General features: G+C 53.4%; 1 protein-coding gene across 1 annotated transcript in view; it reads right to left on the bottom strand.

The window, feature by feature from the left end:
* Positions 1-15126, bottom strand: part of CACNA1S (calcium voltage-gated channel subunit alpha1 S) — a 49445-nt gene that overhangs the window by 14809 nt on the left and 19510 nt on the right. The window contains exons 11-28 of the mRNA XM_013961952.2: positions 14538-14763; positions 13764-13971; positions 13354-13474; positions 12766-12880; positions 12486-12579; positions 11605-11674; positions 11237-11369; positions 10820-10949; positions 9824-9883; positions 8971-9077; positions 8445-8532; positions 8052-8159; positions 7099-7151; positions 6673-6819; positions 6175-6376; positions 4351-4509; positions 3901-4011; positions 3107-3190 (exon numbers count right to left, since the gene is read on the bottom strand). Of these exons, the coding sequence (XP_013817406.2) occupies positions 3107-3190; positions 3901-4011; positions 4351-4509; positions 6175-6376; positions 6673-6819; positions 7099-7151; positions 8052-8159; positions 8445-8532; positions 8971-9077; positions 9824-9883; positions 10820-10949; positions 11237-11369; positions 11605-11674; positions 12486-12579; positions 12766-12880; positions 13354-13474; positions 13764-13971; positions 14538-14763 (2216 nt within the window). The remainder of the gene's footprint in view (positions 1-3106; positions 3191-3900; positions 4012-4350; positions 4510-6174; positions 6377-6672; positions 6820-7098; positions 7152-8051; positions 8160-8444; positions 8533-8970; positions 9078-9823; positions 9884-10819; positions 10950-11236; positions 11370-11604; positions 11675-12485; positions 12580-12765; positions 12881-13353; positions 13475-13763; positions 13972-14537; positions 14764-15126) is intronic.

The raw sequence follows: 15126 nt of genomic DNA, 5'->3' as shown, positions 1-15126 counted from the left end.
CTCATACACACACAAGGCACACACACTCACATGCAGAGGGGAACTCACTCACACACACACGCTTGAAGCTCCTCAAAGCTACCCAGAGACACACTCCATTCTTCAGGGAAACCTGTGCTGTGCTGGGGCACAGAGACTCTTTACCCCAAGAGCCAGGATGGGTACTAACACACCACCTTCAGTGGGCTGGCCCAGCCTCAGCTCCCCTCTGCACACAGACAAGGCTCATACCTGGAGCCTGAGAGTCCTTCCAGTGTTTTCAGGGGACACTGGGTAGGTTGGTAGGGTCAGATCTTGCAAAGATCCTTAGCTTCCAGGGCAGGCTGTGGCAGGAGTGAGTGACACAGCAGCATGGACACTGCCAGGCCCATATGCTCCAGAGTGCATATGGCTTGGGGCAGCACTACCAAAGGGACTCCAATCCCCATTCTCCTCTTGCTAAAACAAGAACTGCCTGGGACCCCCTCAGTACACCCCTGAAATCAATGGGAACCAGATAACTAAACAGATATGAGAATACGGCTCTGGTGGCTAGTAGAAGGCTTCTAATAGCACAGCTGTCCCCACCTCTTCATCCCAAACAGCCATATACAGAGACATGAGAGAGAAGAGAGATGCAGAATGGAAGGAGAGAAAGAAAGACAGGACAGACTTTGCAAACCAGAGTCACATGTTTGGGTGCCCCAAGAAAAGCTCAGTTCCTGAGAAGGTTTAACCTTCCATCCCAGTAGTGCTGGGTGCAGACTTGTTTTGTGATGGCCACACTCCTGAAAAAGCTGCAGCCCCAAGGTCTGCCTGCTCAGGCAAGGTGACCTGTGGAAGGTGCAGTGATTGCAAACAGCTCCTGGGGATCAGAGAAGAAGGACTCACCTTGCATTGACCTCTAAGCAAGGGGGAGATTTACCAGGGGTAGAAGTGAGACTGTCCAGTGATGCATATCTCTGCTAATCCTAATGCCCCCCCCATGTCACCAGATGGCTGGCAAGAGCTCAACAAGGCTGGGAGGGATGAGCGCTGGATGGAGAAGAAAGGGGCATGGAGGGAGGCTGGGGCACTGTGAGGGGCACAGAGAAGGGCCCAAGCTCTGCTCTCAGCAGAGCATGCAGACAGGCTTTAGGGCATCTGAGGACTGTTCTACTGTCAACGGCTGTGGAGGTGCCCCAAGGCATAGGGCAGAGCAGGACTTTCTGTGACAGAACTACCTGAAGAGCTCAGAGGACTGAACTACTGCACAGGGGAGACAAGAGCTCTTGCTCTTGCAGCACCAGGACCTGGGGGAAAGGACACAGGGAAGTTAAGGTCAAACAGGACTCTTCTTGCCATCCCGTCTGACCTCCTGCACAGCACTGGCCACTGCAGCAGAGGGATGAACTTTGGTCCTGGGGGCTGTGGCATCACCTGGCTCTGGCTTGGCATGGCAAGGTGACAGCTGACACTGCCACCGCTCTGGCTTGGGTTAGTCCCTGTCAGCAAGGTCAGCCCAGCCAGGGCACTGGACTCCCCTGGGGGCATGTGACACGTGTCCCTGAGTGTGTTGACTTGCACCAGCCCCACAGTGAAGCACATCCTTGGCATCTGTGCCAACTGACCCAGTTTCTTGCTCCACATGGACTGAAAAGCTCTGCCCAACTCAGGGTCCTGAGCGCACCTTTGAATCTCATTTCTGAGTGAAAACAGGACCTTCAGGATGGGGAAAGAGGTAGTATCCTACAAAATGATGCCCTACAAGCAAAGGGAAATCAGGCCAGAGGCACTGAGTGCGCTCAGAGTTGGAGGGCCCTGGAGGACCTGGGGACAGCCGAAAGCTGTCACGACTGGCAAGAAACCTGGGAGCTCATCAAGGCCAAGAGGTTCAAAGGACAGCAATATTGAAGCATGGGTCTGTGTAGGGAGGAACGTGTTGCTGTTCCAGAAGGAGAGTGGATGGCTCCTCTCACCTCACTTCTGTGGTGCCTGGAAAGGCCTCATCCTCCAGAGAGGAATGTTACTGATGCCAAGGGCCTTCACACACTCTCTCCTCATCAGCATGGAGGAGAATGTCTGAAGGCCATCCCATGCAGGGCTGGGCCATGGCAACAGTTCTGCCTGACAGAGCCCTGCAGGATGTTGGAGCTGGCAAGCTCCTGTTCTAGGGAGCAAATGGCAAGCTAAATCACCAGAGGGGGTCAATATAATCTTCCTGATCCCACAGCTACTTCTACAGTTATCACTAGATCTGCTAAATGCAGCACACAACCTCCAGGTGCACAGGGGCATTTTCAGTACTGGGCATCAGGTCTGAAGGTCCCAGTGCTGTGAAAGGCAGTGGCACACTGACTTCCTAGCACACGTCTCTGAAAATGCTTCCAGCAGAGTATTTACACATATAGCCACTGCCTGCAGCCACCCAGCAGTGACACAGTATATATGGTACAGAGCTTCCAGAAGGCAGTGTACAGGATATACGCATGCACACATATACAGTCTTGTGTGGATCACTGATCACTGTATACAGGGACACATGCAAAGCAAATGCTTTGAAATTTGATATGTTTGATCATCCCATGGCATGTGACAGAAGTGTCTTGTGGGGACAGGGAGGTGAGGGAACCCTTTTTCTTCCCATCTGCAGCAATCCAAGAATGAACATGTGGGTGACTGTCTGTCCAGGTGTGTGCATGAGGAAGAAAGGCAGGGTGAGTGGGCAGGGGGTGGCACACGTCATGCTCCTCATAGTCTAGTCCTGACTAAGTAGACTGTTTCCTGAAGGATCCTGCTGCCTACAGATTTTGGGGAAGGAAGGGGACAGGGCAGTGTGACATGTCAGCAGGCTGGGAGAGATCCTCTGCATTTATATAGTGCTTTAGGGTTCACAGTGTCACATCTGTGATCTCCATGCATCCATGTCACAGGCTGATCCTGGCTGGCTGTCCTCAAAAATGAGAGGAGCAAGGACTGTGTGCCCCGGGGCAGGGAGAGAAGAGAGGTACACTGACAGTCTGTGGAGCTGGGCACTGCACTGGTGTCCCTGTCCTGCCCTGGCACAGCACTGCAGAACAGCCCCAAGCACATACGAGCAGCAATGCTCCCTGGGGACACCAAGGTGCTGGAGCGGCCTGACACTTACATCAATCTCGCTGAGGATGACATCGATGATGCTGCCAATCACAATGAGGAAGTCAAAGACATTCCAGGGGTCCCCAAAGTAGCCCTGCCAGGGGTGAACCAGAGAGCAGAAATGAACATCAAAGGGCCAAGTCAAAGAGGAGACAGATGCTGGTGCCCAAAGGAAGGTGAGGCTGACAAGGGGACAAACCCCCCTACAGAAGAGATGCCCCCTTCTTAGCAGCTAGGGCTGTGACACCCGCGCTACCTTGATACAGGGTGAGCAGAATCCACTGTTCCACTGGCAGCAAGGGAGAGCAGGAGGAGGGCAGTGCTCCATCACCACCCCAAGCAACAGTGCTGCACTGGTTGGGATGAGGAGGATTGTGTGCAACCTCTGATGCCTCAGGCAGAGACAAAGGCAGGGATGGTAGTCAGATTTGGGACCCTGTCATCAAGTGTTTGGTTTTGTCTTGCAATGGTGTCAAATAAGGAGGGTACAGAGAAGAAGTTAGAGGTATAGCAGGTCTCTGGACCCCAACCCCACCAGAGACAAAGATGGCCTCAAAGATGGGAGCAATGGCTAGTTGCATTGGGTTAGATGGGGCTAGTAAGGGTAGTCCTGACAACTGATAGTCCTTCCAGAGACTCCCAGGCCCTGCTCACTGGGGTCCCCAAGGGTCCTATGAGGAGAATTTCTCTGGAGTCCCAGGTCTGGGGGGCTTGTACAGGAGAGATGCCAAATGCAACGGAAATGCATGCCCTCAGCCCAGCCTGAGACCATCCCCCGGCCTATGGCCCCTGTCCTGCCCTCACCTTGGCTTTAAAAGCCATGAGCTTGAGGATCATCTCCAAGGTGAAGAGGATGGTGAAGGCCACGTTTAGGATGTCTGAGATGTGGTTCATCTCTGCAGACTGGTTGTAATGCTGAGGAGACGGAAGGAAGAACCATGAGAGCCCAAGGGCAGGCACAGTCTCCATCGTGAGCCCAGAGGTGTGGGCTGGATGAAGACCCTCTCTCACACACCTGGCTCAGAAAGGGTCATCAAAAAAGGAAAATTTTTCCCCTGAAACCCTTCCTCTGGGCTTCCCACATCCGACCAGTCCAACCTTGTTTCTAGCCCCAGGGATGCTGAGCACACAGCACCAGTTTTGCCATGTGGGACCCTCTTTCCAGAAGCTTTCTGAAAGTAATAGAGCTGAGCCAGTGGGTCTGGCACTGTTGACACCCCTTCATCACCTGCGGTTGGCACTCTGTCCCCTTACCTGCATGCCCAGGCAGATGGTGTTCAGCAGGATCAGGAAGAACATGAGGTACTCAAAATAGGAGGAGGTGACCACGTACCAGATCTGATACTGGTAGGGGTTCTTGGGGATGTAGCGCCTCAGAGGGCGAGCTTTCAGCGCGTACTGCACACACTGGCGCTGGGGAAGAGGGGGACAGATGTGATGCACACAGAGGGGCATGGGGCAGCGCCAGTGGCACAGGCACACAGCCAGCACCAGTGGCAATGCTGCATGTCCCCATAGACACAAGCTGGGTCTCCCATTCTTTTTTAGCCCAGCGACATGGGCCAGGGAGAATGATGTTTCAAGTATCTGCTGTGCTTTCTGCAGAGACCTCTAACAAGCACCCACACAGGACTAAGATTCCAAAGCCATTGCTTGCCCTCCAAAGTTTGTTATGCTGTCCAAGGGGTATTGGATTTTCTCTCCACACTTCAGAGTTGCTCAGCAGGCACTTCCCTCCCTGGCTGGCTAAGGTCATCCTTGCAGGGTTCATGTGCACACCAGCCCTGGCACCCCCAGCTCAAAGTGCCCATGCTGCATTTGTAGGCTTGCTCAGCTCCTGGGCATCCCAGCACCTCCTTTCAGCCTGCAGGCATCCATATCTAGTTCTCACAGAATTACAGAATCACAGAATGGTTGAGGTTGGAAGGGACCTCCGGAGATCATCTTGTCCAACCCCCCTGCTCAAGCACAGACACCTGGAGCACATTGCCCAGGACTCTGTCCAGACGGCTTTTGAATATCTCCAAGGACAGAAGCTCCACAGCCTCTCTGGGCAACCTGTTCCAGTGCTCTGTCACCCTCACAGTAAAGAAGTTTTTCCTCATATTCAGACGGAACTTCCCCTGTTTCAGTTTGTGCCCTTTGCCTCTTGTCCTGTCACTGGGCACCACTGAAAAGAGTCTGGCCCCATCCTCTTGACACCCTCCCTTTAGATATTTGTATACATTGATAAGATCCCCTCTCAGTCTTCTCTTCTGCAGGCTGAACAGGCCCAGCTCTCTCAGCCTTTCCTCATACTGGACACAGTACTCCAGATGTGCTCTCCCCAGGGCTGAGGAGAGGGGGAGGATCACCTCCCTCGACCTGCTGGCAACACTCTTCCTAGTGCACCCCAGGACACCGTTGGCCTTCTTGGCTACAAGGGCACATTGCTGCCTCATGGTAACTTGGTGTCCACCAGCACTCCCAGGTCCTTCTCAGCAGAGCTGCTTTCCAGCAGGTCAACCCCCAGCCTTTCCTGGTGCATGGGGTTATTCCTCCCCAGGTGCAGGACTCTGCACTTCCCTTTGTTGAACTTCATGAGGTTCCTCTCCGCCCAACTCTCCAGCCTGTCCAGGTCTCTCTGAATGGCAGCACAGCCCTCTGGTGTATTGGCCACTCCTCATCAGCATGTGCAGCATGACTGCTGATGCTGGTCTCACTGCTGCTTCTATCTCCCCTGATGTCTCCAGCCCTCTGCTCTAGGTCAGTCTGGGCACCCCACCTGAACCAGAAAACCCAGTCCCTTGTTCTGGTCCACTTTGCCCTGCCCTTGGAAAGCCATTACCTGGTTCTCATCAGGCTTGTTTTGTGGCCGGAGTCCTTGTATTGGGCACTAGTCCAACTGACCCTGCCCCAGAGTGCTGGGACCTCGTGCAGCTTCAATTCACCCTGCTCCAGCAGTGCCAGCAATAAGGGCCGATCAAATTCAGGCTGCCCCAGAAGTGCTAGAACCCAGAACAGGCCCAGTTCACCCTAAACCAGAAGCAGCAGGACCCAGGGCTTGTTCACCTCCACCTGCCCCAGAAGTCCCAGTACCTGATTCTTGTCCAGCTCACAGTTCTTGTACTCGCTCTCCCCCTGCTCTTGGAAGGTAACAATGACAAAGCCCACAAAGATGTTCATCATGAAGAAGGCAATAAGGATGATGTAGATGATGAAGAACATTGCAATCTCCACCCGGTAGTTGTAGATAGGGCCCGTATCCTCAGCATTAGTGTCGATGGCCTTGTACAGAAGCCTACAGGAGGGACAGGGAAGCAACAGAGACCCTGACTGGGAGAAAAAGAATGCGTTTTCTTGAAGGACACAGAGAGCTCTGGGGACATCCCAAATCCAATAGAGGTGGAATAGGGCTGCTAAGGCTGCCCTGTCTGCCCTACAGCCCCCACCGGAAGGGTTAGCCCTGCTTCTTGGCCTGGGCAACTTTTCTTTCCTTGGAAAAGTCATCTCAGCTCATGGCTGTTAAACCGAGCCGGGTGGCAACAACCTGCTTCCAGCACAGGTCTAGGCCTATGCCCCTGCCTGCAGACTCACTGCGGCCAGCCCTCGAAGGTGGAGACAGTGAAAAGCGACATCATGGCCGAGAGGACGTTGTCAAAGTGGAAGTCATTGTGCAACCAGTTGCGCTCGAGCATCACAATCTGCGTTGGGTCCCCATCCACATAGGTGATGAAATGGCCCCTGCAGTGGGAGGGATGCAATGCTTACAGGGCCATGCCTCCTCCTGCCTGCCTGGTGCAGCACAGGCCAAGGGCTGCTTGGAGCCTGGTAGGGGAGGATGGCCCTGGGCTTATTCCCAATTTACACCAGGGCAAGGGAGAGCAGCACGAGACATCAAACCCCACTTTTGACTGCAATATCCCCTTGCAGCAACACAAGTGATCTGCTCCCCAGCTTTCACCTCCCTGGCCTCTGCCTCACCAGGGTACCCAGTTGGGCTGTGCTGCCCAGAGCTCTTACCTGCACTCCTTCTCCGTCAACTTGGATGGGTCTGTACAGCTGTAAAACTTCCCCTGCATTGAACAGAGATCAGGAGACACTATGATTTTGCTGGGACTTCAGAAGCCCTGGAGAAGTTTGACTTTTTCACAGATCACACTCAATCCCCACCCTGCGTCTGTGTTAGTTCTGACATGTGCCACACAGCACTGCAGGTTTTCCCGCTCCACTGGGAATCATCCTTTCCCATTTCACACTGGGTTGTCAACACAACCCAGTCCTGAGCTCAGGGGGTGTCTCAGGGGCCATGGCAGACCCTGTGGTCAATTCTAGGTTGAGACAAACAAAAGCTGCCTAGTACTGTAGTGGAAACAAATTTTCCAGGGCCCAGAGCCTACTCATTCCGTCTGGTAGCCAACTATTTGGAAAACAGGGAATGAAGAAGTAACTATAGCAGTAACTAAAATCTAATATATGCTGACAGCTCTGTTGAGTTTGCAGGGAATCCTGAGAGCTCTCCCCACATCGGCTGGGAGTTTAAGCCCAATTATTAGAACAAAGCTGACCTCAGCCAGGGCTGGCTCTGCCTTTGCTAAGAATAGTCCCAGGGAGCAGCCAGGGTCCAGACAGCAAGGGTGCTCCTGTAGAAAAGGTGCATCCAAAGTGCTAATGGAAGTCATAAGCACTTGTCATCTTAGGGAGGAGAAACTGAGGCAGTATGTGGGGAGAGGGAACTGGTCGCTTTGTGTGTGTTGTCTGGACCCCACAATTACCTGGGTGTTCCCTGCCATCCCTCCCACCAGTTCACTCTTATCCCTGGATGTCTGGTGCAGGCAGGTCTCCTTTTAGAATATGACCTGTGCTAACCCCAACACTGGGAGATAGCTTCCCTTGAGGGTTATGGCTAAAAGAGTTTGTCCAGAGCATCCGTGAGCAGGAGGACATCTCTTCTGCCTGTAGAGGACATCTCTCACCTTGAAGAGCTGGACCCCAATGCAGGCAAACATGAACTGCAGCAACGTTGTGACGATCACAATGTTGCCAATAGTCTTGATGGCCACAAACACACACTGGACCACATGCTGTGGAAGGTGAGGACAGAGCACATGTGAGCACTTCTGGGGGAGGTTCCCCCAGCCCTCCCTCTCACTCACTGCAGGGACTGGACCCAGGAAGAGAGGGCAGGTTAAAGCAGAGTCCTACCAAGGACAGTGGGATCAGGTAAGCCCCTTCTACATACTACATCTCACAGGGAGGTGGAATTCAGTTCTCAGCCTGGCAAACCACAAAGAGTGTGGAGCCTGTCACATAACCTCACACAGGGATTCCCATGGGTTGAGGAGAACCGTCCCTGTCCTCCCTCTTACCTTCAGCCCCTTTGCCCTGTTAATAGCTCGCAGAGGCCTCAGTACTCTCAGCACCCGGAGGATCTTCACCACTGAGATGGCGCTGGACCTGAAGAGAAAGGCAGAGAGAGAAGGGGCAATTCTTCTGCCCAGGCCAGCCTGGCATGAACCCGCCAAGCAACCAGGTAGACCAGGCCGAGATCAGGGGTGAGCAGAGAGGGATGGCTGAGACATGTAGATGTCACTAAGCCATCATGCTACACAAGGCCAAAGGACACTGGTGGCTGGAGAAGCAATTCCAATCTGAATTTCTGCTTGGATGTTTGACTTTGACACTGAAAGAGTTTTTTCTCCTTGCCTCCCAGCCATCTATCCCCTATTCTTCTCAGTGTAGTGGCAACAGACACTTTATGGGCACTAATACATGGTTAACACCCCAGGGGATGGCTGTTCCCTCTCCATCTAACCTGGAGAACTGCAGCACCCAAGCTGGCCTGTCTGGCTAAAGAGACCAGTGCTGACCCCTGTGTAGTATGGAGGTGCTTACTCAATTCCCATGGAGATGAGAGAGACAGCGACAACGAGCAGGTCGAGGATGTTGAATGAGTTCCTGCAGAAGGAGCCTTTGTGCAGGAAAGCACCATATGTTGTCATCTGGGGAGCAGAGGGAGTTTAGTACAGAGGCCAGGCAAGGCTCAGGGACATGGTTACTCTACAGCCCTGGGACAGATGTAGCAAGAGGGGCTTCTCACAGACCTGTGGGCTGGGACCCTATCCTGCTCAGACATGTTGCTCTGGAGCCAGGCAGGGAGCTGGCTTCAGGTGAGCTGGAAATCCTCCATGCTGTACTGGCTGGAGACATAACATTTCCTAATCATTCAGCAAATTAAAGAAGAGAAAAGCAAAGAGACTACAGTGGGAGCAGCACTCAACAGCCGTTTGAATTACTGTTTCCCTCCTCAGCTTTTCACTGCTTTCTCTTTTGCAAAGTGTTTCTTAAAGGGATGTCTGAAGAAAATGCTGGTGCCATGCCCCATCTGTGCTTGTGTCATGGCAAAGCTGACTTGGCTGCCTGATCTCACTACAGGGGACACATGGCCCCTGGGGCAGGCCACACACCCCCTAGACTGCAGGAAAAGCAGAGACTTGAGGCTCAGCCAGAAGCTTTTCCCCACTGGGTCCTGGAACTTGTGGAACTGGATAAGTTCCAAGCCTGGAGCTTGTCGCCAAAAAGATTGACTGTCCATAGCCAGAACCCAGTTTAGACGCATGCTCCAAGTCTTGACATGCCCACTCCTCATGGTCTGCCTATGTGGATCTGCCTACGCATAGTCATCCCCTCCTTGCTGGCAGCTGGAAGGGCTGTGCACAGTCAGGGCTATGGGGGCAGAGGGACTCACCTTCAAGACAATTTCTACTGTGAAGACAGAGGTGAAGCCAATGTCAAAATATCCAAGAATCTGGAGACAGAAGTACCAGAAATTGGTGAGATTTTGGTGACATGAGAAATGCTCCAGTGTGTTCAAATGTCCTGGTGTTGTGGTTTGCCTTCCACTCTGTGAATGGGAGAGCCCATCTAGCTAAACAGAGCCTGCAAACTTGGTGCTAAGAAGATCCATGAACTTCCCTCAGCTTTGCTGATTTTCCCCAGTGCATGGTCAAACTTGCAGTCTAAGACCAAGCTCTTAGTTTGCAAGTGAATGAGGCTTCACCTGATTCACCTGAAAGCTTCTGATCCCCAAAAGTATTGAGTGCCCTGGGAAACTGTTTCCCTGTCAGACCCTACATTCCCTGCCAGACACTGCAACAGTGCAGACCCATACATGCCTTGAATGACTAGACTTGCAGCTACCTCTGCTCCATGTAGGCAGCATTTCAGGGTGCTGCACACACCAGTGGCCCAGTTTGCTGGTTCACAGGATGTCCCTATCCCCAGTAAACTACTACAACTTTGAACCAAGATAATCTTGCATCCCTGGCAGGTGGGCCTCTTGACCCAGAAGTAAGCTAAGGCATGAAGCAGTAATACCTTGTGCCTATCATCCACTGAGAGGATAACATAACCAGCCTCCTCTCCCAGAAGGTATTGCCCTCCCATAGTCAGGGCTAAACACAGGAGTTTTAGTCCCTCAGACTAATTCTTCCTTGGATACAAAACAAGAGTAGGGTAAGAAGGTATGCTAGAAGACTTTCTTCCTGGAGACCAGAAGAGAAACAGGGAGATCTTAGTGAGACTCCTATTCTCTGCATAGAAGTCTCTCACAGGGAGAAAAAATCACAGGTACCAAAACCTGCCTGGGCACAATGCCCGGCAAGCAGGTCTCTGCCTACTGGAGTAATGAGGGTCTCTGTGCAGTCTTCCCACCCATTCCATCCCTCTGGAGCCATGTGGGCACCTGATTGCGGAAGGACTCAGCCCGGATGGGATCCTCGGCTGCCAGCGAGATGCTGCTGAGCAGGATGAAGAGCAGGATGAAGTTGGTGAACCAGGTGGCATTGACAATTCTGTGGCACAGCATTCGAAACCTGCAGAGGACACGGATGGCATGAGACACTGCCGTGGGGCCAGAGGGATATTAGATGGGGCTGCAATAGCCTGAAGGAGGGTTATGGCTAAACCTTGAGAACAGGAGGGCCCTGAACATGAAGGGATGCCTGTGCTAGCTCTTCCATGGAGAAGACTGTGTTGTCCCAGTGAGCTGGCTACCTCCAGGGCTGGCTGTTATGCACAAGTCCCTATGGGGAAGGGTTGGTGCTGGAGGTACCCAAGCCAGCCCTGGTTCTGTCATGCCAGGAGAAGGGTGTGTGCCTACTTGTTAGTGGGGCTGAAGATGAAGAAGGAGCTGGCTTCAGGCATAGGCACAGCCTTCTCTTTCAGCTGTAGCTCTGCCAGAGGACGTGGTCGAGGGCTCAGAGGGATTTCAGGCTCGTCTTCCTCATCATCACCTACAGGGTGGCCACAGAGAGGGAAAAGGAAAAGGTCACCCAGAGAGGGAGAGGGAATGTGATCCTGTGGTGGATCCTGTGATCCTGATCTGGCTCCTGTGCTAGAAAGATCTCACTGCCCTGAGGCTGGTGAGGGGTGACTGCATCCTTCACCCCTCACACAGCCAGGGTGGTGGTACCATCCCCTGCAATGTCTCCCCAGCCTTCCTGCTCTCCTTCCAGGGACAAGTCTTACCTGGGAAGTCCGCAGAAGGGTAGGGGTCTTTGATCTCATTGACGTTGGATTCAAATTCATCCACTTTTAACTGAAACAAGGAAGAGACAAAGAAGAAGACAGGCAGCTGAGTGTGCCAACATTGCTGATGAACACTGTATGTTGGCCAGACCCCAGTAGCCTGAAAGCCATGTAGTGCAAGCAGGTTTTTTGTGTGCTGCCCATACAGCATGCAGCACATGGTTCCCTGAAGCAGTGCGGGGGAAAAATTTCAGGGATGTTGCAATCTGAGCAAAGAGCAAAACCAAGAGGAATGGACAGGGAAATATGTGCTGATCAAGAGCCCCAGGCCTTGCATCTGTACAATGGGTGGACTAAAACATGGAGTGACTCCTGAGCCGATTCCTGTGGAGTATTTTGGGAGAGGGAAAGAGCTGCAGGCCAGGTGCTCATAAGAGGCAGCTCAGCACACAGTCATCCTGGTTGAGCAGAAGGCTCTGTGCACAGGGAGTGCTGGTGTGAACACCGAGAATGTGTGGATGTGAGTCTGGGATGCTGCTGACCTGCCCTGCTCCCTTCCACGCTGGTGTACACCAGTCTGCTTCAACTGCTGCCAACTGGCTGTGTCCAAGGAAAAGGAAAGGAAAATCACAGAAAAGACTCCCCAGCAAAAAAAGGATGGGAACATCCAGCTCTGGGGTTCCACCAGGCAGCAGGTCCTGCCAGGGTCCCAGAGAGGCCCCATCACCAGAGGATGCTAAGGTGAGGGTCATTCTGGCCCAGCAGTGTCCAGACTCAGGTCGGTTCCAAGCCTTTGAGGCACTGTCAGTCCTGGCTGGTGGCTGAAGTTACCTTGGTCCTTCACCAGGACTTCTCCAAGTCCTGGCCTTACCAGCACTGACCTTGGCTGTTGTGGGAATCCCTTCTCCCTTTGCTTTCTGCTCAAGCTTCTTTGCCAAAAGCTGCTTCTCATCTTCAGACTTATCTGGGTAACCTCTGGAGGAGAGGAGAGGAGAGGAGAGGAGAGGAGAGGAGAGGAGAGGAGAGGAGAGGAGAGGAGAGGAGAGGAGAGGAGAGGAGAGGAAACTTAACCCAAGGCAGAGGCGCCACCAATGCTATGTGTCCTCGTGCTCCAAAGCTCCTGGTTTAGGAGCTCCCACTGCCAGGGACCATGTCACTCACCTGGACATCTTCCGCCGCTTGCGCTCCTCTGCTTTGGCCTTCTGGGCTGAGGTCAGGCTCTCAGCCTCAGCCAGGTTATCGACTGCGATAGCCAGGAAAACATTGAGGAGGATATCTGAAGGTACAGCGCTAAGGACATGTGGGAGATGGTTCCCCTTTGAAGGATATGGCCATATGGCCCATGATCTCCAGGTTGCCCTGAAAAACATTCCTGGAGCTGAGCCCTTGAGACACACCTGCCTGGTGATCCTTGACCCTGCACACATCCCTCTTCCCTGCATGTGCTGAGCCCTTGGCTGACTGACCCATCCCTTTCCTGGCTCAGCTCTCCAGCTCAGTCTTGCTTCTGCATTGACTGATGCCTGAAGATCTGCCTGTCAGTCATTGAAACCTGCCCCTGTGGTATGCTTTCCTCCAGCCTCTGGACCCCAAACATCACCAGTGCAAGCCCTGAAGCCTGTTCAGCACTGAAAGGGTTAAGGCAGCCCCCCCTTTCATCTGCCCCTGCACAGCCCCTTTCAGTGATGGTATGGGGTCACTGTACCAGGGGACAGGAAGCCTGGACCTGACTTCACAGGTGGAGGATACAGTTTCCACAGACGAAGAGAATGATGAAGTAGATGCAGACCAGCATGCCAGGGAAGGATGGGCCCCCATAGGCCATGATCCCATTATACATGATTGAATTCCAGTCCTCTCCCGTCAGGATCTGGGAGCAGAGCAGGGATAACGTGAGGCAGGAATGAGAATTACAGAGCACCTGCACCAGAGCAGGACAGAATCCCACAGCCTGATCCCATCTCACTCCTCCAGCTCTGAACTGGCATTGCCTCCCATGACCCCAGTCTTATCTCTGTGCTCCAGCCTCAAAGCCACACCATCTCCTGCAAATCCACCTCTCTCTCCTAAGCCTCGGCTCTCGCCAGGAGTCACACAGGCCAGGCAAGAACCAAGCATCCTGTCTCCCACCCCTATGCCCTGTTTGCCACAGTCCATACCTGGAAGACACTGATGAGGGCCTGGGGGAAGTTGTCAAAAGTGCTGCGCCACACCTCCATGTCTTCAAAGTCATACTTGCCTCCAAAGAGCTGCATGCCCAGCAGGGCAAAGACAATAATGAAGAGGAAGAGGAGGAGGAGCAAAGAGGCGATAGAGCGGACTGAGTTGAGCAGGGAGGCCACCAGGTTGCTCAGAGATGTCCAGTACCTGGGGAGGGGAGAGACAGGAGTGTGTGGGAGGGGAATGACTGGAGCAGGCTGCAGGTAGGATCAGGGCAGCAGGAACATGCTGCTCTGCCCAGAGAGCTGCACCAACAGCCCAGCAAGGGGGCTCTGGCCCAGTGCCACTCACAGGGCTGGAAGCTAGGACTTGTCCAGCCAGGCCCCAGGAGGTAAAAATGAAGCTCCAAGTGTAGTGTGCAAGACATCTCACTGCCTACACAGGTCTCCACCAGACAGGAGCAGGGGATGAACATGTAGTGAGTTGGTACCAGAAGGAAAACCCAGGAGTCCTAGCCCACAGAACTCCCATTTACAACACACCAGAACCCAGAGCAAGAGGAGAGAGCCTCTGGAAGCCTTCCAGAGACATCCGCTCTGTCCTCCTCCCCCCTCCCAGACCTCATCCTGAGGATGGAGAAATCCCCACTTTGGGCTTGCCTCTCCTTCCAGGAGCTCCTACCTCTGCTCACACTGCAGCCCTCTGAAGGGACAAGGCCAGTGAGGCTTGGGAGGGTAGTGAGCTCACAGAGTCCACAGAGCTCCTGCACCAACCTGGTGATCTTGAAGATGCGGAGGAGGCGGATGCAACGCAGCACAGAGATGCCCAGGGGTGACAGGGTGCTGAGTTCCACCAGGATGGTCTCCAAGATGCCGGCACACACCACAAAGCAATCAAAGCGGTTGAAAAGGGACATGAAGTACTGGCGCAGGCCCAGCGCATACATCTTCAGCAGCATCTCAGCCGCAAAGAGTGACAGCAGCACCCGGTTGGCATTGTCTAGGGTGGGAGACCGAGCCCATCAGAGCATGGACCTCTTAACCTCAGCATAGCACAGCATGAGAGCAGTACTGCCCATCTCCCTTCTCTGCCTACCACTGACCCCTGAGTGGCAGCTGCAGCAAATCCTTCTTCTAGGGAGCACCCAGGAGAGAAGGGTGAGGAGATGGCTGACACATCTACAACTGTGTACTTGCATTTGTGAGTGTGTGTTTGTACCACACATGTCAGTGCATGCAGTTTGTCCACATATGTGTCTCTGCATGTAGCATGTATGTGCTGGGCTCTGTGTGTGTGTGTACATGTGGCTGAACTGTGAATTCATGTGTGTACGGCTGTTTTCTGTGTGTGCATGTACGTACT

This window comes from Apteryx mantelli, chromosome 25, assembly GCF_036417845.1.
Source record: "Apteryx mantelli isolate bAptMan1 chromosome 25, bAptMan1.hap1, whole genome shotgun sequence".
Lineage (NCBI taxonomy): Eukaryota > Metazoa > Chordata > Aves > Apterygiformes > Apterygidae > Apteryx > Apteryx mantelli.
This window is presented reverse-complemented; position numbering and strand designations above follow the sequence as displayed.